Below are 25,064 nucleotides of genomic sequence, written 5' to 3'. Positions count from 1 at the left end.
ATCGTGAGTGTTTTATTGAATTGATGAAATCGTGAGTGTTTTGTTGAATTCATGAAATCGTGAGTGTTTTGTTGAATTCATGAAATCGTGAGTGTTTTGTTGAATTGATGAAATCGTGAGTGTTTTATTGAATTCATGAAATCATGAGTGTTTTATTGAATTCGCGATTTTTATTTCAATGGCCTTTTAATATGCGCATTTAGAAAGCATAAAATTCGATTAATATATATCAGACAAATAAAGACTTCCAAGGACAATTAGGAATATATTTATTATAGCATGTTTTGATTATAATTTTACCCGTCACCAAACATTTCACTTAGTAACAAAATTCCAGAATGACATGAAGCACATGTTATTCATAAAAGTATAAAATGAGAAAATATGAATTCCTTGACATTAAACGAGATTTCCACTCCCAGCAATTTTGGTATACACTTATTTATTTTTGGAATTTTTGATGAAATTTCTTAAATAGTAGTTGAGAAATAACAACATAAATGATAAAAAAGTTGTAAATAATATCATTTCTACAGAACTTAGAGTTTCACAGCCACTAAGAAATCCGTACAGCATGTACGAAAGGATTACAACAAACTGAATCTGAAAAAAATCGAAGAGAAATTCTGTTAAAAAAATGAAGCAAAACATGCAAGAGAAAGGCTAGTTACAAATTATTCCTGAAGTAAAGAAGCCAAATATCTGTTCAGAGTTCTTTGATAACGATAATACAACTCTGATTTAATATTAATACTAAATAATTGATTTTTTATCTAAGAAACAGTTGAAAAAAGAGTGGTTTAACTATGACCGTAATGAAAGCTTTTAGAACAGAGTGTATTAATAATGGTCGTGCTCGTTGGTAACGTGTAATTTTTCTGAAAACTTTTATCATATTACAGAATATTTAATCATTAACCTTTAATTATTTTTTATAAAACTACATAATAGGGATACGTTTGCCAACTTTTTTAATTAATAGACTTGAACAATTAAAAATCTATTATTTTAACTACTATTCTTATTAATTTATATTTAGAAATTATATTTTTAGTTTCGAATTTAATAAATAAATTAAAATGATGGAATGAATGTCATATTTTACACAAGAATAATTCCACTTACTATTTGTAATGTCGTCAAATACTTCTTCCACCACAGATATTTCTGCATTTTAGGACCTATTGCAGCTAACCCATAATAAAGATACATTATGACGTGAATTCCATTGTTAATGGATACAGTAAGTAAAAGATAGTAACCTGAAAATAAAAGCAATTACTTTATAATAATTGGAATTAAAATGGTTAAGCTTGATTAAATAATTTTAATTGCAAAACATTTCACTTTTATATTTCCTAAAATGAATGTGACAGATAAGCTTTTTGGGATAGTTTACGATATATTTTTCGTATTGGAATCAATAGATAACTATGTTATGTCAAAATTGAATAATGGAAGAAAAATATATAACCATGAAGATTTTTGTAATATTCACAAAGGAATTAAAATAATTATTAGTAAAACTTAAAAAAAATTACCATTTTCTTGATATTATTTTTTTTAATTCCATAAAACAACGATTTTATAATAATTATGGACAAATATAAAAATAATTGATATTTTGTGACCTTAAGACCATTAAATGTAATTTTACAAAATAAAATGTATGAATTTATTGTAGAGAATTTACGTAATTTAAGCCAAAATCAAATAGAATGCATTGAATATAGATATTTTTTTTTCATTCAGTTGATTCAGCATAATAAAATATGGCGGTTATCATTAAATTTTGCCTAAACAGTTCATCATAATTTAAATGACAATTAAAGAGCTATGTCAAAGTTTCATTAATATAAAAGTTCAAGTTGATATAAATATATAATCCTATATTTAATCCATTGTTTTTTTCTGTGATATGTGAACATTATTAATGGAATTCTGGTAGATTCCATTAATAATCATCTGGTGAATCCTATTAAGAGCCTTGAAGAACTTGATTATGCACTCACCAGAAATATATAGACATTTTCTCCTTTTTATACCATAATTTTAAATTAAAAAATATTTGCAATATTTATTCCTAAACACTTCAATTCATTTACTTAGAAACGGTTGGAAATTTCAGCAGTGTATGGATAATATGGATAACGATGTGTACAGCATCTGCAGCTTATCCGACAACAGATAATTTATCGTGTTATCATCGATCATCTACTAATTTTTTTATGTTTGACTTTGTTAATTAATTTGGAGCTTATTGAAATTCGTAGGCATTTTCTTAAAACTTTAGTAATAGTTTTTCAAACTACGTGTAGAGTTTAGAAGACAATTTTATATTTATATTCTTGGCAAGAGACAAGATGCGAAAGCGTTAATGGAAGCGTGGCTTCTCTCAACTAATTAAAATGCAGCAACTGCGCATGTAGTGGATTAGAGAGCTGATGAATGTTGCTACAGGTTTTAAAGTTGTATTTCATATGTTTTATCTAAGTCCTGAATTCTGAAATCGAATAATATGCCTTGAAAAACTTCGTTTATTTTACTTTCTAAAATTGTTGCAAATTGCTCCATGGCAAATATGAACAACATTTGAATATCATAGAAATCTGTCAAACGGTTTCCTCAAAGTCCATGAACCATATATTAAATTAAATTATTGCAGTTGGATGTTAACAAGCCATTTTAAAAAATATGCAATGTATTAAGTTCTGTTTGCAAAAGCAAAGATAAATCTTTTTCTATGTAATCCTTGATATTTATTATGATGCTCTATGGTTTTATAATTTGCATATGCAAATGAATATTTTTTTCGATGTGTATATTGTATCATATTAACTTTTAGTATAAGTTATACAAAAATGTAAAATGAGGTATCGTGTAATTTGCCAGGAATCTTATTTAACGTGTTTTAAATGTTAATTTTTCTTTTCTAAAGTTAAAGTATTATGATTTAATTTTCTTACAATGGTGATTCAGTTCATATTTGTTTCTCAATATACTATCAAAATAAAATTTTCTAGTAAACAACAAATTTAACAACAATTTTTAAAAACACATTTTTTTTTGTACTAAAAAGTAGCTACTTTTAATTAACTTATTTTACATATTTTTTTTGCTTTTTATTCGTAGATCATTATTAAAAATATTATATAAATATACTTGCAATAAAACTTTAACAGTTTCACAAACAGGAAGCGCCACATATAAGAAATCAAATTTCAATTAATAATTAATTGATTAACTTATAATAGAGTCCTGAAAATTTGAAAACTGTGTATTGTTGAAATAAGTGTAGCGATATATAACTCTTCAAAATTTCAGCCTAACATATCAAAAATAAAAAAGAAAACCAATTGCAAAATTCTGTCATTATAAATATGAAACGAACAGAATTAATAAGTCTTTAAAAATTGTTGCTATGATTTTAGTAATGAAGAAAAAATTGCACTTTAGCCTTCTAAATTTGAAATATATTATTTATATTTAATGAATCGAAGTAAGATACGGAGATAAGTTATTTCTTTTCACATTTTATGTTTTTTTCGGATTTTATTATTTTTGAAAAAAAAAATATTGTTTATTCTTTAATTTTTCCTCTTAACATATCTTTTTAGATAATTAAAATCTCAGATTCTCTTACCTATTTCGTTCGTTTTGAGAATCCACCAGAATAGCATGGCCACAGCACTGTGATGGAAGACATGAAGAAACGAGATCTGATTATATTTTTTCCGAAGGACGAAAAATACCTACAAAAGAACATATAACTTTAATTTCCTTTAAATTCTCAATCAGAGGCTACAAAATAAAATATTGCACTAAATATCCAAGAAGTTGTTTGATATTCCGAATGCCATACAATATCGTGGGACAATAATGAAAATGCTATTTGGGATATTAGACACCTAAATGATGCAATGGATAATCTACTAACTAATCTTATAAGTAAATCGAACAGAGATTTGTTAAACTTGCATTCAAAGTACTTATATCTAGTACTCAAACGCTTGTGGCCTTTCTTAATCGAATCAATTGATTATGAAAAGTTTATTGAATGAAATTTTGATGATTACTTGCATTGTTTCTTATACATATTTCACACACAACTTCTGTTCTCTCAATTCTTATCAGTTTCTGAACTTTTTTTAAAACCGAAATTAATAATACTATGGTTCTTATGAGTCCATATCTCTATTCATAAAAAAAAAAGGAGAAAACTTCATGTAGTTTTGTTATTTCAAGCTTAATCCACCCCGTCGTGCAAATATCTAACGACTGTCTTTATTCAATAATGTCGCGCTACTCTAGTTTCTCTTGATAAATTTTGAAATTCCGAATAAAAATGTTTTTTCTTCGTAATTATGGTAAGAAATCTGATGAATGAAATTCCGAAAATAAATTTTCACATTTTTCGTGAAATTTTAAGAGCTTACCTTAAACCGTTCCGGTCATTAAATTCAAAACTACTTAATTTTACTTCACTAAAATCGTAACAAAATATGTAAAAAAAAAAAAGTGTTTACATTAATTTTTATGTGTATAATAACAAAAACAAACAGTCAAATGCTTAACACTTTTTTTACAAAATGCAGAAATTATTAGGATTACAAAAATCAAACGTTAACCCAAGATAAGGAATTGTCAACCGCACTTATTTTCATACATGCAACTGTATCTGTGTTTTCATGTTTAGGAATTCTTGAACAAGACATTTCCTGTAAGACAAACAGTTAGACGGATTGCATGTTTTAATGAGTTGAATTAGGGAAAGTAGATAGGTAGCGCTTTAGAATGACATAGATAAAAGATGGCGCTACGATCACACGACGCCATTATCATCGGTATAATGAGAAATTCAATTTGGTTTTGAGAAATGAGATTTTTTTTAAAGCAGAAACTGGCGCCTTTTTGACCCGGCGCACCCTTTCACGTGTTGATGGGGAGAACTTGTATACATAAATAAAATGAATCAAGAGATTATATAATTTTAAAGCTTATTATTATTCTCCATTCTAATTTAATCAAACTGATGTATGAAACCGTGATTAATCGATGTAGATAAAAACAAAAATACATTCGGGTAAAAGCTATAAGATTATTGAGATCATCTGATTAATACTACATAAAATAGAGAGGTTTTTTTTTTGCCAAATTAGTTTATTTTCTGAGACTGGAAGCATTAGTTTTAATTATGAAGAAATAGAAGCCAAGAACGAAGTTAAGGAAAATTTAAAAATGAGATGGCGCCACTAGCTAAATGAGTTGGGGAAAACTTCGTAACTAACAAAATAATTTCTAAATAATTATTCAATTGAAATATAGGAGGCAAGCTGCGTGGAATGATCTCAGTATTCAATGAATTTCTTTTTCTTTTTTTAAATTTCAAGGAAAGACCGGAGAGTGTATTTTTAGATTTTTTTTCTCTATATTCCTGAAATTATGAAATCCCAAATATGTATTTTCAGATCCAGTAGTATGAAATAAACATTAAATATGTTATTTTCTAAACAGATGAGTGCAAGAAAAATATTTCTCTAAACTTTAAAAGTATTTGTATTTTTAATCCAATAATTTTGTAATATTTAATGCAAACATGATTACATATACAGAATGCCCATTCTTACACTTAACCCCAACACTTAATTTCTAAATAGTATTAGGGATATACATGTAATAGGAAATATAGTCTAAGTAAAATAAGGAATACTGTTTTATGCAGTTTGAGCTAATAAATGTTCTGATGAAATACGAATATCCTATTTTTAAACATACTTTTGGTCCGATGAAACACATTTAGTAAAATTTTCTTGAGACACCAACATTTTAAATTAAAAGAAAGGTACACTTTATTGCGACTAAAACTGATATCCTATCTTATAGAAACGCATGGCCTTAAACCACTCTGTCGACTGTCTCAAAGAGTTTTCAAACAGTAAGTTTCTTCAAGGCTGATTAGCCTAAAATTAAGAAATTGTCGATTATGCTAAAATAATGATATTCACAACTTCTTATCTCGATTAGATTTGGTCGCAAAAGATAAAAATGCTTTCTTAAAATTTTATTTAAAAGTTGGAGTATCAAGAATATTTTATTAAACATAATCAAAGACGCATAAAATTTAGACACCTTATTTTTTTTCAACAATACATTTATTGATAGAAACAAAATAAAATTGTAGCAGCTGCATTACTCTATCTTCTCTTTTGGATAATAGATGGCGATGCCTGATTAGGTAACCATCCCATAGTGCATTGCGATTGTAAGCATAAGGGGATGATATGCTGTTCTTTTAAAGTGCGCGCGTTAATATCTTGTCTTGTCCTGCATATTTATATTGTGTGAAATGTGATCATTAAAGAAATGTTAGCGAAAACATTGGTCCCCCCGCCTCAACAAACTAGCTTACACTGCACGGATCATAATGATCTTCATTCCCCTACAAAATATCCTTATTTAAGCCATTTAAATATTTTTGAAAGCAAAACTAAAAATTATATTTTGCGTTGAATTAGAAAAAAATTGACTGAACAATAAAAAAAAATATTCTGCAGAGCACATAAGACTGCAATGCTGAACGATTCTGTTTTCTGTATTCATATATTTTAAAAAACATATTTGGCTCTATCTAGAAAGTTTGTTTTAATCACTTACACTTCAATTTAAATTTCAAATTTTACAGGAGCTAAAAGAAAACTAGATATATATAGTACAATGAACAGAACCACGTAAGACATCAATAACGGTATGAGTTATATGACTATAGAAATTTGAAATTTAAAAAGAAACTATTACGCTACTAAGTTACATAAAATATTGAATTGAAAATTTTAGAGGACATTGATTCCGGCGAAATAGCTAGTCGCCAAAGCCTCCAAGTTTAAAATAATTTGCAAGATTTTCAATAATATTAGTTTAATAGAGGTCAATATATGGAACAACTTGTATAATGAATTTCCTCATGGTGCAATTTCGATAAGCAACTTCAAAAAAATAGGCGTGGGTAGATAAATGATATTCATTTATTCGAAAAATTGTGGCATTGCCATGGTTTCGTTTTTAGGTCCTACTGTGTTCAGTAATGACGTTGCATTTCGTAAATGTTCATCCGGTTTTGTTTCATTTTTTTGTTTTTATTCTCTACTTGAATAACAGTATATGTCCTTTCTGAAGTGCATTTGTAACAGACATCAGATATCTTTTGATCAGTTTTATTTCCTTCATAACATTTAAATAAGCTGCAAAGTATTTGATTCTATGGTTTTAAGAAAAAATAGATGTAAGTTTGAATAAAATTTAACACCGGGATGCCATTCATATTTTAATAATAATGTATGAAAAAGGTTTTAAGTTTGAATTCAGTCATAAATGAGTAATGTAGGAAAAATTAAATTAAGTTGTCTGTAAATATAACAATTAAAAAAAAAAGATACGATTGTTAAAATGACATAAAAATAGAAATAAATTAAGGATTTTAAGTAATAAATATCAGGCATATGTAACTGACTTACCGTATCAATAAGTTCTACATATTTCAGCAAAAATAATAACCACACATACACACTCTCTTCCTGAAAAATAGATAAATAAAAAAATAGAAAGAAGTTGTAATAGCAGCCTTAATATGAAACGAACATTACAATATATTTCAATAAAGCTTATTCCTGAATTTATTTTTCGAGGCGACAAAAGCCTTTAATGTCATCAATTGCTTAAAACAAAATTGTATATAATTTATATAAAACCACTTGGAATTTTTTGACCACCACAAATTTTTTTTCTGAAAAAAAGATGAAAGATGCATTTAAAAAAAAACTATATAATATAATATAATTACTTATTATACGAAATTTAATATGAGTAAATTCAACGTACCTTCATAAATTCAACATATGCGATTGATTTTTTGAAACCACATCTTGTATTCCAGTATTTTATAGAACCTGCAGTGCACTGAAAATGAAAATATGATATGAGAAGCAAATTCTAGAATATTCTGTTTCTTATTGAGACATTAATTATAAAAACAAAAGATCTGAAGATTTGCATTTTTGAAATTTAAATTAAGAATGAATTTTTAATTGATGAATGCATGGTTTTGCCGGCTATAACATTCTGCTATATTGTTGATTGAAAAAAAAAATAAGAAAATGAAGGCCTTTTTTTTTATGAAATATAAAAATTTGGATATATATTTAAAAGATCCAACTTTCATGAAAATATAATGTTAAAAGCAAAAGCATGGTACTTCCTGTTAGTTAAATCATTTGTGATTTTGAATGGCATTTCATTATATTCTCCTTTATAAAATGTTTTAAAAATTTCAGCCAAGAGATGGCGCTACGAGTAATGCCATTGCTATTCCAAAGAAAAGATGTAAATTTGGATATCTAAATAATGTCTTCAAATTACTCCGAGAAATTGAAAAAAAAAAAAAAAAACCAACAACCGAATATTAAACAAGTTTTTCTTAAAATGCAGAAGACGTAATATTAAGATTATTTATCTTTTTCTAAAAACTTGCAAACTATCTCTAGATGAAAGAATGAATCCCTTAACCCACCAGACTAATTTTAGCCTAACTCATTAATACTACAGAACTAAATTATGAATTCTTCACCCCTTTTCTGTTTTTCTTTCCTCTACCAAAATTTAAAAAAAAAATTCAAATTAAATTCAATAGCTCTTAATTGTTATTAACATTGCTTAACAATCGACTTTAAGCAACTAATGAAGCAATATTTGGAAAAGAGATAAAGTTTTAAGTCAAGATTTTCCATGTGAATGTATAATTGGTGGTAATGTTCCACACTTTAAATAGGAAATATAAGACATAGAAGCAATTTAATCAAAACAGCTAAATGAAAGAAAAATGTAATTTTATATATTACAGAGAACTTTATTTCGTTTTTTAATGATGGCATTTTCAAAGAAAACATTATTTTTATACATTTTGACAAGCTCGAAAGTGAAGGCATATTTATTTACAGCAATGCAAGGAAAACTTTCGCTCCTCAATCATATCTTACCCTAATCTCATAAAGATTCAAATTCTGTAATAAAGGGTGGGAGAAAATGGAATTGATGAGTTTTCTATTTAGGGCCTCAAGTTAAAGTTAAAACACAGTCTAAGCTATAAGTTGAAATTCAATTCTATTTTTTTGTCCCAAACTTCTACACAATTGCAATCGTTTAAAAGTTTTCAATACAAAAGCTTTTCATTATGATGTTGCTCTAATTCGCCTAATCTGAATTCTGAATTTGAATTTATATTTTCATTCGCAAGAGAGTTGTAGGAAAATGAAAATTTCAGTCTTTTATCAATTGAGCTAAATGGTCCTATCTATGAATTTTATTCTCAAATACGGGGTAATTTTCCGTGCCGGGAAATGGAATCGTCCTTCCATATGAACGGATAGTCGCTAATTATCTTTCGTAAATTGATTTCAGCGATACACCAATAACGTCTGAATTAGGGCTTTATAGATGGGGATGATTTTGGGCTAGTCTGTCTCATATGGCGCATCATATTCACTAGATATTACGAATAAGATCCTTTTTGAGGTGACTGTTTCTTTCTATGAACTTAACCAAATTTTTTATACTTCCCGTGATACATGACTCGGCTGTTCAAATCCAATCAAAATTACTCTAATCATCATGTTCACTAGATATCATGGGGAAGTCCATTTGAGCTTGATATATCTTTTTGTGAACATTGCCAAAAACTTCACACACTTCCAACAACATATAACTCGTCCATTCACATCGAATCAAAATTACTCTAGTCATCATTTTTACTAGACATCATCAGGAAAGCTCTTTTGAGCTCGATGTCTCGTTCTATGAACATTGCCAAAAACTTGACGAATTTCCAACAACATATGACTCGTCCCTTCAGATCTAATTAAAATTACTTTGTCATCATGTTCACTGCATATCAGGGGGAAAGTCCTTTTCAGCTGGACATCCCTTCTTGTGAAAATTGCCAAAAACTACACACATTTCCAACAACATATGACTTGTCCCTCCTGATCCAATCAAAATTACTTTAGTCATCATGTTCACTGGATATCAGGGGGAAAGTCCTTTTGAGCTTGACGTCCCTTCTTGTGAACATTGCCAAGAACTTCCCGCATTTCTAACACCATATGACTCCCCAGTAAAGACCAAGTCATGATTATTCTAATTATCATGTTCACCGTTTGAGTCCTCGGTCGTATGATAGGTGAAACTGTTTTAGCGAATTGAGATGCTCGAGGATAGAACCTGGGACCTTGTGATTCGCAATCCAGTAACATGACCATGATACCAAAACAATTGCTCGGGTAGCAGGGCTGTTAACTAGCTTATATGCTATTCACCACACTGTGTTGAAATTTTTTCGAAAATACGTCATGAGATCCCTAATAGATAGTATAAATATAAAGAGTATATCGGAAAAAATTGAACAAAACTTACTTTTTTCGCGAGGTAGAAGTTTGCAGCTGACAAAGTGAAATTGTATATCACCAAGAGTTTGTTTAACTTGAAAGGCTTTCGATGTCTCATCAAGAGAGGCCCGAATAATTTCGTTAGTAGAATATATACAAGAATAATCATGAACGATATGGATGAATTTTTGATCAAGATTTTTTGCTGAATATCTGCAAGAAAGGGAAATCGAAATTGAATCATAAATGTATTCAATGGCACATGAAATTGATTTTTATTCAAATGCTACAATGAGAAGTAAAATTCACCACAATAATTATCGTTCATTTCGAGCAAGTGCTTTCAACAGTAATGCATTAACAATTTTAATTTTTATCTAAGAAGGAGTACCAGTAAGTTTTATAAAATTTGTGCGTATGGGTTGGCTAAGTACTAATTAAAAATTATGAATTCAGTATTCTCCTAATTCTCCTAATTCTAATATGTTGTATATTTAATCATCTTACAAATATTATTACTCTTTTATTTTGTATGGCGATATACGTTTGAGATGTATTTATTTCTAATGATAGAATACGAAACCAAATAGCCTCACCGGCTGTAAATAGCTATGTCTTTCAATAATTTGGAAAGACAGAAAAGTGCTTTCTTATTTCTTCTGTAAAATATTCTGCTAAGGTATCCGACAAGGTTGAGAACATAAATTTGGATGAAAATCTGCAGTTTTATTTTTTTGCAGTTAAAATAAAAGTTACGTTTACATTTCCATTGATATCTTTATTTTGCCCTTATGTGAATTAGAAGCAAAGTTATAACAAACTATTGACTTGTAGGTGATACTTATTTTCAAATATTTAAAACCTTTAAATGCATTTTCTGAAGAACGAGTTTTTTTCATAATTCTTTCCTACGAATATCGTCATATTTCAAAAAATAAATAAGATATCTTGGTGAAATTTATAATTAGGATTCATTATGTTATTTAGAATGTAATGAATTATGAATGTTATGTTGAATGCTCTAGAAGTACATTTATGATCGTTTAATGTAAATATTGAAAAAAATTCCAAAATTTCAATGATCATTTCAAATATTACATACAAAAATTTTACTTTTGAATATAATTCTTTGATAATAGTTAGAGTCCAAGCTATGTTACACATGTTGTGTTACAAAGAAAAATGAAAAATTGTCACAATTTTTTTTTCTCTAGAACAATTCTAGTTTTTGCAAATAAATGCTGAAAATTACATCCAAACATGCCTTTTTTTTCGAAAGCTACGTATATATTCAAATAATTATACTTTTATTCCTCATTTTATTCTTATATTAATAAAAAAACTTAATATAAACATTAAGGTATTTGATTCTTTGAAAAATCTTCTCTGAACCTAGTTGGATACCTTAAGAAATGACATTGAATATCGGATAGTCGCAGTCTAACGAGTAATGTAATTAAAAGTCACATAAAAAAGTAGCACGATTTTTTTAAATTAATTTTTTTAAACATATGCGGTTTGAAATATATTTATTTCTAATAAAGGAATACAATATTTTGGATTGAATGCCTTCATTATAAGGCATTGGATATATCTTCCAAAGCCTTATATGAGGTTTAAGTGTTTTTTATTCTAAAGTGATCGTCGTAGAAAAAATTCTTGAATGTCAGATAGTAACTAATAAAAAGTTAAAATGCTTAAAAACTACATAAATAGGTAATCATTTAGAATATAAGTAAATTTTAATGTTGTGGAATTTTAATGCAAGGAGATTGATCACTAACTCATCGCTCATATTTTTATTCCTATATTACTATAAAAAAGTTCATAATGCTATCGGAAAATTTGTTTACCTGGATGAAAAAGAAAGTGGTTTATGGATTTTACCACGGAGGTAGACATTTTCTTGCTTGGAGTTTACTGGAAAATAAAAAAAATAATAATAAAGCAGTTACAAAAGTTTGAAAATGTATAATAAAATAGAATAAGGCAATTATTGAAAAAATCTATAAAAAAGGAAATTTAGGAGGATAAAAGAAAATGTTGAGTTTCCTGGTATCTGTAAGATATTTTTCTAAAATAAATTTTGAAACTTACCTTAATTGCTATATGACTTTTAGGTTTGTTTTTTGTATTAATTTCCAACAAGTGGAAATGTAAAAGTTTTAACCTTTTATTTTCATTCTTTAATACCTGAATTCATAAATGAAATAAAAAAAAATATAGAGAGATGGCCCCAAGTCAATAGAAGGGAGTTTAAATTTCAACAATATTCATGTGGTATTTCTACACCCTTTTTTTAAATTCAAAAGTAACTGTTTCACATAATAAAGATTTTTAATTAGATTCTGAGTAGTAAATTTAACCAAGTAGTAAATTAAAGTAGTAAATTAACTGAGTAGTAATTTTTTTTAGTAATGCGAGATGCTTATTCTCAATCTTATTTCAATGAATAAGCACGTATGTTTATTTCTTAATAAAGATTGCTTTGTATTAAAAATCCAACACTTGAAATAATATATTGTTAATATAAAACATGATCATTTATTTATTTAGTTTTTTTATATATGAAGAAGTTCCTATTTCCTAATGAAATTTTTTTCCTCGTAAATAAGAATTTGTTATCTCGTCTTCAGGAAGGATACAAGTCAAATTCTATCCTGCGTAATCAGCTGCAAAGTTGAAAACGACAGTTATCGCTATTTTGTGATTCTTGAAGATAATTAAAATTAAATGCATGTAAAATTAAATTTCACGTGCATATCTTTTTTTCACCTACTATTTATGCTGAAATGCAAAATAATAAATACACAAGGAAAATATCTATTTTAGAATGAACATTTTATTCTCTTTATAATGTATATTAGAAAGTATGTATACGAAACATATTCCACATGGTGTATCCTTTATGCAATTGTATTTAAAGCATGTCTCCAGTTAAAACGGTTGTCAAATGTTAAAGTTTCTGCATTGAAAGTATAAGATTTTTTATTATTATTGTTACTTGAATATAAATTGAAAATATCCTCCAAAGCAAAAGGAATTTAATACTAAACTTCAAAATTCGTAATTTAACTTCAATACACAATACTAAAAAAATTGTTATAGAAACTAAGTATATTTTTAGCGAGAAATTAAACAAATTTCTGTAATATTTCTCTATATTTTCCAACTCAAAAGTATTAACTTAAATATATGATTTAGAATAAAATTATTATTTTAATTAAGATTAATTTACAATTTACAATTTAATGATCTAAAATGTTAGTCTTATGTTAGCAGTGTGAGATACTTGTTCGAAACTAGTATAAGTTAAAGTATTTCGGTGCTTTTATGACGTGATATGATTTACTGTTAAAGAAAATCGTGCCTGTCATACCAGGCCAATATTACTATATAGAAGAATTATGTCCTATGAATAAATAAAGCACTTTTCTGGAGTTCTTTGTTAAATACATTTTTCTTTTAGCTATTATTTACTAAAATATATATTAATTTTTTAAACTATGGAGTATTCCTATAAATTATTAATGTTCCTATATATTATTGAATAAATGGAAAGCATATCTATCTTTCACCTTGCATTATACTCATTCGTGTATAATTGAAATCAAAACCATCTAGCCTCATGCGCAAAACCGCGAAGACTTTCCAAATCTGAAAACAGATTATCTGCTTTAGAAATGAATATAATATCTTATATAGTTCCAAAAAATAAACTCATTTATTGATAAATATTATCGTCTAAGGCATATTCTGAATTAGATAAGAATGAAAGAAGTTACGCAATTTAATTTTTCATAAAAATTTTGAAAACTACAAATATAAAATATTTTTTATATAACTTTTTTACGATCATTTAAATTTACTATATTAGCAAATTTATTACCTTTTCCTGTTTTAACATACCAGGTTTTTATTGCCAAATTCTCGAATTTTCGTAGACTCCTTTGCTTGTAAGAAAAACAAACCTAAGTAAAAGGAAAAACAACAATTAAGGAATTAATGGGCGTTGCTTCTCTTGGAAAAACAGAATGAACTTTCTCCAAAGTGTTTTGAACTTCTTCCTATGTATCTTTTCCCTAATAAATATTGACTTATTTCGTTTTCCTCCCTTTCATTCTAGGAAATGATTTTTCTTTTCCTGGGTATTAAGTATGTGTCAATGACTTTTAATAAAACATTTGATTTTAAAGATTTTTTTTTCTTAAAAATTTGCTTACATACAATATGGGAAAGAAAATAATTAATTATTAATCTATTTTTGTTTCTGGATACAAACAATATATTCTTCTGGTTATAATATAGTTATAACAAATATGTTATTAAATGAGTATTTAAACCGGAATGCGCAAGTATAATAAAATTTTGAGTGATATTGCTTCCCCTTAGCAGGATTTTTTTTTCTCGAAAATCGTTATATTTTACATTAACTCAATTCAGCTTAAAAAAAACTTTATACTCATAATAATGGAGCTCCCATTTGTCTAGCCTAGGCTGATCGATTAAAAGATATTATCAACCTAGATACCAAATAATAATGTCAAATCTATGAATTATAAAACCTGAAGATAATATTAAATCTTTATCTTGCTTCTATCCATTTCCATTCATTAATTTAGTTTTTGCAGTGCTTAAAAACTGTCAAGTATCTATTTAAATAATATTGGGTACAAACGTCATAAATTTTGTAAAATAAATAAATGAAAGCAGAAAGGATTTAAGGTTATAAATCAGGTTATAAACTTTCAAAATTTTCTACAATGACTATTTTGTGATATCATATTGTTATTCAAATATTAATGCATGCCATAAAATAAAATGAAAATAAATAACTATATTCGTTATATAATTATCATTCTAGCTATTTGATCTTTGGAATAAATTTATATAATTAATTTTTATTTATTTGTTTGTGCTTTTAGAAAATTCCTTCAACCTGACATGGAGGTATTTTGTGTGTCTTGTATTCGAAAAAATTACTTTTGGTTTTTATTTTTCAATCTCCTGAGTTTCAAAAAGTATCATACTTTTAAAAAAACATGTATCACATTAAAAATAAATAAATATAATATTTATAAAATTACGTATTTCTTGTTTAAATTAAAAATTAAAAAATACATACGAAATATTTTTATACTGACATTTTAAAAAAATATTAAACATAATAAAATTAATTTTTTATACCTTATCGTTAATGAAGGTTTTATTGCTTTGAGTTCTGAAATGAAAAATTGAAACGTAGACCTAGATCTTAAAACAAAGTATTTTAAAAAATGATTAAATATTATGTAACAAAGATCATCATCTAAAATGTTAAGCTCAAAATAAATATTTTCACAATTTTATTTGATTTTCTGAAATTTTTTTTGATCATATTATTTAATTTTTAAAATTTAATCCATTATTTTATCATATTAAAAGTCACTATAAGGCTTGCGTACCATGTAAAATAGTTTGATTTTTACATATAAACTCAATTTTATTAAAGAAATTTTGGAACATACTTTTTCAGTGTACTAAAAATATAGAATTTTCTTATTTCAATATTTTTTACATTTTTGTTTCTTATTCTTAAGCTTATAAACTATTGATTAAATTTTGAAAAATATAAAAATAGAATATTTTAAAACCACATAAAAAAAAGCATTTAAAGGAAAGAGTAAAAAACATTGATTGCAAAATTCCATTGTTATAAGTATGAGACAAATTAAAATAAGGCAAAATGTATTAAGAAATGTTAAACATAGTTTTTTTTGAAATTATATGCTAAGAAATGAAATTTTTTTTGATGAACCTAAAAAAAAATAAGTCACATATAAATAAGCAAATAAAAGAAAAAAAAAAGGGGAGTGGGGAAGGAGCAGAAATTTTCTTGACATTCTCTCATCGTCATGGGTTATCAGTAATTTTTAGAAATTCTCAGGGATTAATCTTAATTTTTTTGTAAACAAAAGATCAATTTTGCAGACTGTTTTTCTCAGATTCGTTTAAAATGCAGTAAATATTGTATTTCCACTTAAATTTAATAGAATTTCCTTTTAAAAATAAAAAAAGGGCAATTTTGTATAAATGTATTTTACATCTATGGAATCATACAAACACAAATACTCTAGCTTTCTATTTCTATATAAAGCTATGCTTTCGAACAGAAAAAAGGCGTTTTTAAGAAGTTGTAAATAAATAGTTTTTTACTTTCTAATTTCAATGCATAAAATATTTTGAATTCATTTTTCCTTTTTAAAGAAATTAGTTGCAAGTGTTTTAATCAAATTCTTAGAATAAATACGGTATATATTTTTGATATTTTCAAATTTTCTTAGCTTAAAAGAAACATAAATAAGAACTGAAGCTAAAATAAAGATTAAGATATATTCAGATTTACCTGGAATCTTTTTTGATTTAAAGATGCATATTGCAATCTGCACAAATCGAGTATAATCTTCAAAAGAATATACTGCCGTCAATCTTTGAATAATTGTATTATGATAATACTTGATTGAAAACTAAAGGAATTTGTAAGACATATATAGCCAAAAGATTGTAGAACACTAAATTTTCGAAAAAAATACGTTACTATTGTATTGTTTGTACGACACTCATTTCCCGAAAACAATGTACAGGCGAATTCAAAATCACAAGATTCCTCATAACTGTACTGGTTGGGCGACGATTTTGTGACCTCAAAATAGGCGGAAACAGGGAAATATAAAATAATAAATCAGAGAAAGCTTTTTTAATATCGTTTTTTCGAAGAATTTTCTTATTATCAAAGTTATATAAAATAATAATATGACGAAATAAAATAATATAAATGATACAACAAAACAATAACTCCGACAAATTCATTGAATATATTTAAATTAACAGCATTAATGAAATATATTTTAAATAATAATTTTTTAATATTTCAAGTGTTTTTATAAATGTTTTTTTAAAAAAAATATTAGTTTAAATTATAAAGATCAAATAACAATTAAATTAATTATAAAAATTGTTAAAAATTTTAAAAAAATTATAAAACAATTACGTAGGGATGTGAAATGTTTGAGAATTTCATTGTTAAACTTTTAAATAGAGAAGTAAATCCTTTTAGGTTCTAAGGAATATATACCAATTTTCTTTCGATTTCATCAAAGGGTGTGGATTTGTATTAGGCTCAAACAGACTGGGATCAATGGTTTTTTAGTTTTATTTATATAAATTGGCTTTCCTTTAACTTTTTTAAGAGTCTATAGAAATCTTTTTAACTAGGTATTTTCCAAGTAGTTAAATTGGCTATTGGCATGAATAGTTTGTGGATCATCCCACTCAAAGGTAGTGATTAGCTTCATAATAAATTCCCAAACAGTTTTTCGACATAACATCAATTTATATTTCCAATTTAAATGCCATTGCTTCAAGTTCTGAAAAGTAAATTATTCTACAATCAAATTTTAGAATACTTTACTTTAAATTTAGAATAATGTTTGATTGAATAATTAGAATATTTTATTAGCAATTATTTGATAACAATTATTTTTTTATAAATTTTATAATTTTTGTACGGTTTTTAACTAGATGGTTATTATAACTGCTTTCAGAGCCTCTAATAACCATCGAATTCTGCTAATGATTTGAGGTTACAATTTTAGAAACTTTTCAATAGCCCAAACCACCTTACTTTACAGAATTTTATTAGAATCTTTACAGAAATATTTAGGCAAGCCAGTTTTCTTCTCTCTGAAGGTATAAAAACATGCTAATATGTTTTGCTACAATTAAGCAATTTAGTAAAGAGCTGTTAGTCTTAATGATATCTTATATAAACATTGTTACTTGTTCCTCTTTGCAGCCAAGTAACGCCTTAGCGGAAAAATGATTCCGCAAACTACCTTTACATAGTTGTGACAAAAATGCTTATTTTATGGCCAAAATATTTAATGGAATTGAAGTCGCGATGATCAAGATTTTACTCCATTGATAAGAAATTCAAAAAAGACAAAAGTAGAATGAGGTACAAAATAATTATAAAAATATATTCAATTCCCTTGGATATATGTACATAGATTTAGAAAAAATTGAAACTTAATATGAAATCATTGGCAACGTTTTTAAGAAAATAGGAAATAATTTGTACTTTACCTACGAGTAAAGCAATAATCCTTGGAACTGTATATCTGAGAAGCAAGTGTTACATATAAATTTTGCATTTGCAAGTTGATTATACGTACATAGGATGATATATTTCAATATGGCGGTCTATGAATCAGAACCGAATAAAATGTGAGCTGAGGCGATTGAACAGGTTTTTCTATTTAGAATAAGGTGAGAAAATAAATTTCAGATTTGAAACGAATTTAAAACATTTTTAGCACTTTTATACTGAAAATATTTTTTTGAGAATTAATCAACGATTACGTATAAAATTAATAATGCGAGTTCAGTTTTACTTATTTCGGCCAGGAAGCTCATTATTTTGTTGAAAGATTGAATTTAAAACAACTTGTTTGAATTTAAATGCAAAAATGTATTTATTGATATGTTTGAAGTGCCATCTTGTGGAAAACAGTAGAGTCAAAAAGGCATTTAAGAGTTAAAAACTTGTTCACATTTTAATGCTGGTTAGATTAATTGTTCTTTGCAGAAATATAATAAATGCACACTCACGCACGCACACACACACACTCGATTCGTGCTACTTTTATAAAGATATCAAAAATTATATTATAATGATTTTTAAGAAAAATTTAAATTTATAATCTTTTAGGAAGTATGTAAAATTTTAAATGCATAAAAAGTCGGCATGATTTTCAAAATCATATTGGCTGCATATAAATTTTTGAATGAATCCTGTAAGATAGCATATTTGATATTGAGTTTTGTGTTTTTTTTTAAAGTCAGAATGATAATTTATTAATTCTACTAAAATTTTCATTTTTTTGTATTTATTATTATTTATAATTTTGTATTAGAATAGGAAGACGTTTTATTAGGGAGCACAATTTGTTGGTATATTGAGATTTTAATAAATTAAAAATTAAATTTTTAAAAAATGTTTGTAAATAAGTTCAAATATTTCAAAATGTTTGAAAATGAGTTTGCGATTTTAAGAAAGTAAAATTTTTAGTTATTGAAATAACAAATTTTCTTGCTTCAATACGAGTTTGTCTTGATGAAGAGCCTATGTGAATCCTAAAACACTGTAACAATTCTGTCCTGCCCCTTACGGTCTGCAGATTATGGGTTACAAGTGAGTGGTATCTAATTTTTTTTGTGAATTACAGAATCTCTACTATTATTAGAAATGACACATCTTTGTAATTGTTTTTATTCACTGAAAAATTTTCGAACTTTGTTCTCGTAATTCGTTTTTTATATTAACATTTTCTGATACTCTAAATTTTAAAAAGCATTTAAAAATGTATTTTACAACAAACTGTTGGCAGAATATAGAACGAAAAATACAAATTTTGAAGAAAATATTGTTAAAATAAAAGAATTTTTTTTATTTTAATTTTTTTCTAAACACTTGACGTACATTTAATAGGACTTTTAAAAAAATTAAAAGTGTGTTTGCTGTAACAGTAATTTGGAACAAATATCTAAAATTATCGAAAGCAAAATATTCATTATTTTAAAAAAATATGATTTATTCATTCCTCTAAAGTAACACAGTCGCGAGGTATTACTTTATAGGAATTCCCCGGGCTATTCCTATAAAGTAATACACCACGGGGTGCACATTAATTATGGGGATGAGAAATTTCCGATAAGGTGATTTGATCTCGCCACCCTAGTGGATATAAATATGGTATAGTGTCAGATGATGAGATAGTTTCCTCATGATGATAGAGTATGGTATAGTTTCCTCCTGATGATGAGATGTACCTCCTATGGTATAGAATGTATCGTAGTCGGTAATGGCCCTTAGAACTTAACCACAGTTCATGCTCATGCTGTCGCAGTGTTTCGATCATTCAAAATATCCATTTGACTTTAGATGGTTCGGAGAAGTCGTTTATGGTTTTTATAAAATATATCTTGAATGTTACTAGGAATATTTTTTGAGTTCCAGTATCCCAGAATCTTTTTAATACTACAAAACGAATAATTTCTACCATAACTTGAAAATAACGTTCTTTCGTGGCCATGTGTTTCCGTTGTTTCGTTATTTTATATGTTAGTTTTAAAAGATAGGAAAGAATTCAAATGCATTAAAAAACAAAATTAAATTCATGTAAAAAGAAAAAAGAATTTATAACTGATAAAAAAAATTGAACATGTGCGACTATTTTATTTTAATATCTATTAAATAATGAAATAATTCAATAACGTATCTGGAACAGGTTAGAAAAGGAATCGATTCGATGGAAATCGAAAAGTAAATCGATTGTATCTCGATTGTATCGCTCATTTATTGTCGCTAAAAATTCTTTATTTTGCATATTTGTAACTAATTTACATTTCAATATTGGTTATAATAGTTATTTGAAGGTTACTTTTGCGTTTTATTCCATCTTCTTTAGGCGTGGAAGACTTACTGAACACATATTAGTTAGATTTCGTCATATAATCACTATCTATCTATCGTTGAAGGAGTTAACAAGTTATTTTATATCGTGAGGATCAAAGTCATCTTATTTTGTGGGTAACTGGATCCAAGGTAATACTGATTGAATGAAGTAAAAAAATTACTGTTTTTATTTATATTTCAGACTAAAAGTTATTTAATTATAATTCCAAGTACTTTAAAAGTAAAGTATGATTCAAGATTCGACAGGAAATATCGATTTTGTAATATTACATAAGCATGTAAATCAAATTAAAAAATAATCATACAAAGGCAGTGCATAAATATTTTCTATATTTCGAATCTAACAAAGGGAGGGCTTGGGGTTGAAATCTGAGATCAGGGATTTATTTAGTACAATGATAGTATACGTTTCGAATGTTAATTCATGAAAATATTAAAACGCAATAGCCAGTGAATTTAAAGAAAATTTTCCTCAAACTTTAGGTAAAGCTTATATACTGATAACAGTCTGTCTAGGTAACAGTCTGGTATGCGGAAGGTTCAGGGTTCGAGCCTGACTGAGAATTTTTTCTTTTTTAATAATTCTTATTTAATTAAGAATTTACAAATACTTTTAACTAATATATTTTTATTTCTTTATCCAAAAATAAATATTTATTATCGAAATACACAATAATAAAATTAGAATTTTAAAAGAAAAAAATTATAAATACAGATGCATTTTTCAAAATAAAATAAAATAAAATTATAGAACGCAATTAACGATTTACAAATAGTTTTAATTAATATGTTACTTATTTTTATATAATTAATATGTTACTATTTAAATTATAATATAATGTTTAAATGAAAAATAATTAAAAATGTATCATTAATAGCTACAGATAATTTAAATTGCTTGCATCATTTTCAAACAATTAATTTTGCCAATTCTTGGATTTTAATAATAAAAAAATTATTAATTCTAACTCAACGAAGCTGTTTATATCAAAAATTGAAGGCAGAAGCTGATATTTGTTAAATATGTAAGCAAATGTCCCCAACTGCAGTAATCAAAAGAAATAATAGAAAAAAGGTGTTAATTTATTGAATGTGTAGGCAGATGGTTCAAAGCGTATTAAGCGTATACAAAAATCTTCTTATTTAATCGAACATGATCAAGAAATAAATTCTCGCGAAGATAGTGTAAAAATTCAGTCAATGGTACATTATCAATTGTCGTCACCAATTTTTAATAAGATAAGGTATGCATGGTAAGCTGTACAACTTTCTGATGAAAGAGAGATATTTTTAAATGTAAATGAAGTTTGCTTTCCCATAGATCTCTTAAAGAAACCTTGCTTTGTGGACAGTCATCATTTATCAGTTGTGCAAAATGTCGAAATATATTTTGTTTCTAATGTTTTTACTATAGTTACCATATAGTTCTTGTATGTAATCGAAAATAAATGCATATAGGATAATATTTTAGAAATATTGAATAATTTTTTTACGATGTGATTATTTATAATTAATAATTATCACCATTTATGTTGTATATATTACTATTTTTTAAATTTGAAATTACAATTTAAGTATTAAAATAATAAACATTTATCCTCGCATAAAAATAAGTAGTAAATTAATTAAAAATATCTGTAAATCGTTAATTACATTATATAATTTTATTTTTTTTTAAATGCATCTGTATTTATTTTTTCTTTTAAAATTTTAATTTTATTATTATGTATTTCGATAATAAATATTTATTCTTGGATAAAAAAATTAAAAGCATATTGATAAAAGTATTTGTAAATTTTTATTTGAATAAGAATTATTAAAAAAGAAAAAATAATTTAAAAAGCCCCAGTCAGCTTCGAACCTTGAGCTTCCGCACCTAGACAACCATGCCATTGGGATCATCCGGACTGGAGTCTAGTTATCAGTATATAAGCTTTACCCAAAGTTTGAGGACCATTTTCTTGAAATTGAATTTCTATTGAGTTTTAATATTTTCATGAATGAACATTCTAACTATATACTATCATCATACTAAATCTCATCCCGATCTCAGATTTCAACCCCGTACCCTCCCCTTGTAAGCCTAAGAGTCAATTTTTTTATACGAATGGGAATAGTGAAAGCTGGCGTGTAAAATTTTATGTAGAAAAAACACTAGTCCATATAATTGAAAAATGTTAATAAGAGAATATGGAATTCTTTTATTCCACAGTTATTTAATTAGATAGATATTTTCTCTGGATCAAAGGCATTGAAGTTTATAGTTACGGTTTTTAGTTGATGTTTCCAGTTATTACAGCCTTGGACGTCAAAATCTATTCAGACGGTCCTGCCTATTGTAAAGCGCCATCGTGTCTATTCTTTTGGTGGCTTTATGTTTACAGTGATGAAACCTTATTTAGCTTATAGTATTATCCTTTTGAATACTTCGGTAGCTTGTAGCTTTATTGACTACACTTATTGAGCAAAGATTTATTATTGGGAAATTTTTCGCAATAATGTAATATCAGAAATTCTGGTTCATTTAAAGAATAAGGTTTTCTGGTGGCTGTTGATAATGACGTGTCAGCGTTACCACGGAAAGGGGGGCAGTAGTTTCTGAGGGTAAAGACCCCTGAGCACCTGAGGGCAGAAGTCTGAATTCTTCTCATATGAAGATGAAACTCACACATTCGCTTACACAACCCCTTTTTACAGGGGGGGGGGGCACATTCACACACCTCACAGATAGAACACAGATGAAGAACAACCATGCCCTAACCGGGATTCGAACCCGGGATGCCCAGATCACGAGGAAGACGCCCTACCCCTACGCAAGAACGCCGGATCTGGCCGTTGCTACAATAATTATGAAGAAAAGGAATAAACTATGCTAATTTGTCGAATTTATCAAATAAAATTTTGAATGAGTATACCCAAAAAATGGCATTTTATTTTATGTTACCACCAATGATGATCAATCTCATTCAGTTATCGTATCTTCATAATTCTTTATTTAAAGAAAACGATGTGATTTCAAGAAATCAAGTTTTGTTGTCATTACAGTGGTGCTGCATTATTTCAAATGTCAAGTGTAAACACCATAACTGGAGAATTAATTTTAATCAAATATCAATGACAGAAGATTAGTTAAAATAATTTGTAAAGATTTAAAGTAGATGATATATTTATTCTTCAATAAAAATTTTCTAAATAGTATTTTTCTTTGGTTTCTGAATGTCAAAATCATTTCAATAAACACAACAGAGCAAGGTACAATTTGTTTATTTTTATTAACAAAAAATGCAAAATGATTTGTTATGCAAATAATGGGTTACAATTTATGAAAAAATATACAAAAAAAAATTTAGTTAGTGTAAATTGCTATTGCCGTGAACATTTTTACTCAGTGAAAATTGCTAAGAAAACATAACAGCCGAAGAAATACATGACAATATTTTTTCCAGCAATTATCCATAAAAAGAGAGGCAACAGTGATAGAAATACAATTCTTTAAATGATATCATGACATGCTCTGAATATACAATTCATAATACTGTAATGACATGAATCTACTTTTTTTTATACTTTCTATAGAAATTAATGAACAATATAAGATTTAGAATAACATAAACAAATGCTACGCTTTCTGTAATACCTAGTTCTTCACATCCTGTTAGGATTCCAATCGCCAAATAGGCAGCGATGATAAAAATCTGTGTCTGTTAGGAAATTATAAATTCAATTTATAAATTCATTACATATACATTTCGAATACATATCATGAACTTTAGTAATATTCAAGAAACTTTCTGTTCAGAATAATTATTTGAAGTTTATTCATCAAATATTAGTAATTCTTATTTTAGCTTTTACATGAAGTAGAGTAAAGTCTAAAATATTTTTTAAAAACTATTTATTGTCTTATGCAAAAACCTTAATAATCATGATACCTTCATATGTAGAGACATTTCTATTATATATATTATTTTTTATTTCATCTTACATATATGGAATATTCACTACTGGTCAAGAGTATTGCAAGTTTGAGAAATGTCACATTTTTTCATTAATAAGTTGCCCCAAAGTCATTTTTTCATTTAAAGAGAAATTTTCTAGCATAAATGTGGTGGAGA

At 26.8% G+C, this 25,064-nt stretch overlaps 2 protein-coding genes across 3 annotated transcripts in view; both read right to left on the bottom strand.

The window, feature by feature from the left end:
- Nucleotides 1-252: 252 nt before the first annotated feature.
- LOC129964136 (elongation of very long chain fatty acids protein 1-like) lies at nucleotides 253-17,009 on the bottom strand. Of its 2 annotated transcripts, none has more exons than XM_056078828.1 (9): nucleotides 16,819-17,009; nucleotides 14,323-14,404; nucleotides 12,287-12,353; nucleotides 10,462-10,646; nucleotides 7,876-7,953; nucleotides 7,512-7,571; nucleotides 3,644-3,752; nucleotides 1,126-1,262; nucleotides 253-603 (listed from the first exon to the last, which is right to left on the bottom strand). In XM_056078828.1, exons 3-9 carry the CDS (start codon nucleotides 12,333-12,335, stop codon nucleotides 439-441), a joined length of 783 nt encoding a protein of 260 aa, XP_055934803.1. In that variant the 5' UTR covers nucleotides 12,336-12,353; nucleotides 14,323-14,404; nucleotides 16,819-17,009; the 3' UTR covers nucleotides 253-438. The 2 variants fall into 2 exon arrangements, with proteins under 2 accessions (XP_055934803.1, XP_055934805.1); XM_056078830.1 differs by having other exon boundaries at nucleotides 14,343-14,404.
- A 7,215-nt stretch (nucleotides 17,010-24,224) lies between these two features.
- Nucleotides 24,225-25,064, bottom strand: part of LOC129962949 (uncharacterized) — a 71,979-nt gene continuing 71,139 nt past the window's right edge. Inside the window, exon 17 of the mRNA XM_056076953.1 lies at nucleotides 24,225-24,650. Within this exon, the coding sequence (XP_055932928.1) occupies nucleotides 24,501-24,650 (150 nt within the window). The 3' untranslated portion in view covers nucleotides 24,225-24,500. The remainder of the gene's footprint in view (nucleotides 24,651-25,064) is intronic.

This window comes from Argiope bruennichi, chromosome 3 (genome assembly GCF_947563725.1).
Source record: "Argiope bruennichi chromosome 3, qqArgBrue1.1, whole genome shotgun sequence".
Classification (NCBI taxonomy): Eukaryota; Metazoa; Arthropoda; class Arachnida; order Araneae; family Araneidae; genus Argiope; species Argiope bruennichi.
The sequence above is the reverse complement of the archived record's forward strand: the minus strand, read 5'-3'. Positions and strand labels throughout refer to the sequence as shown.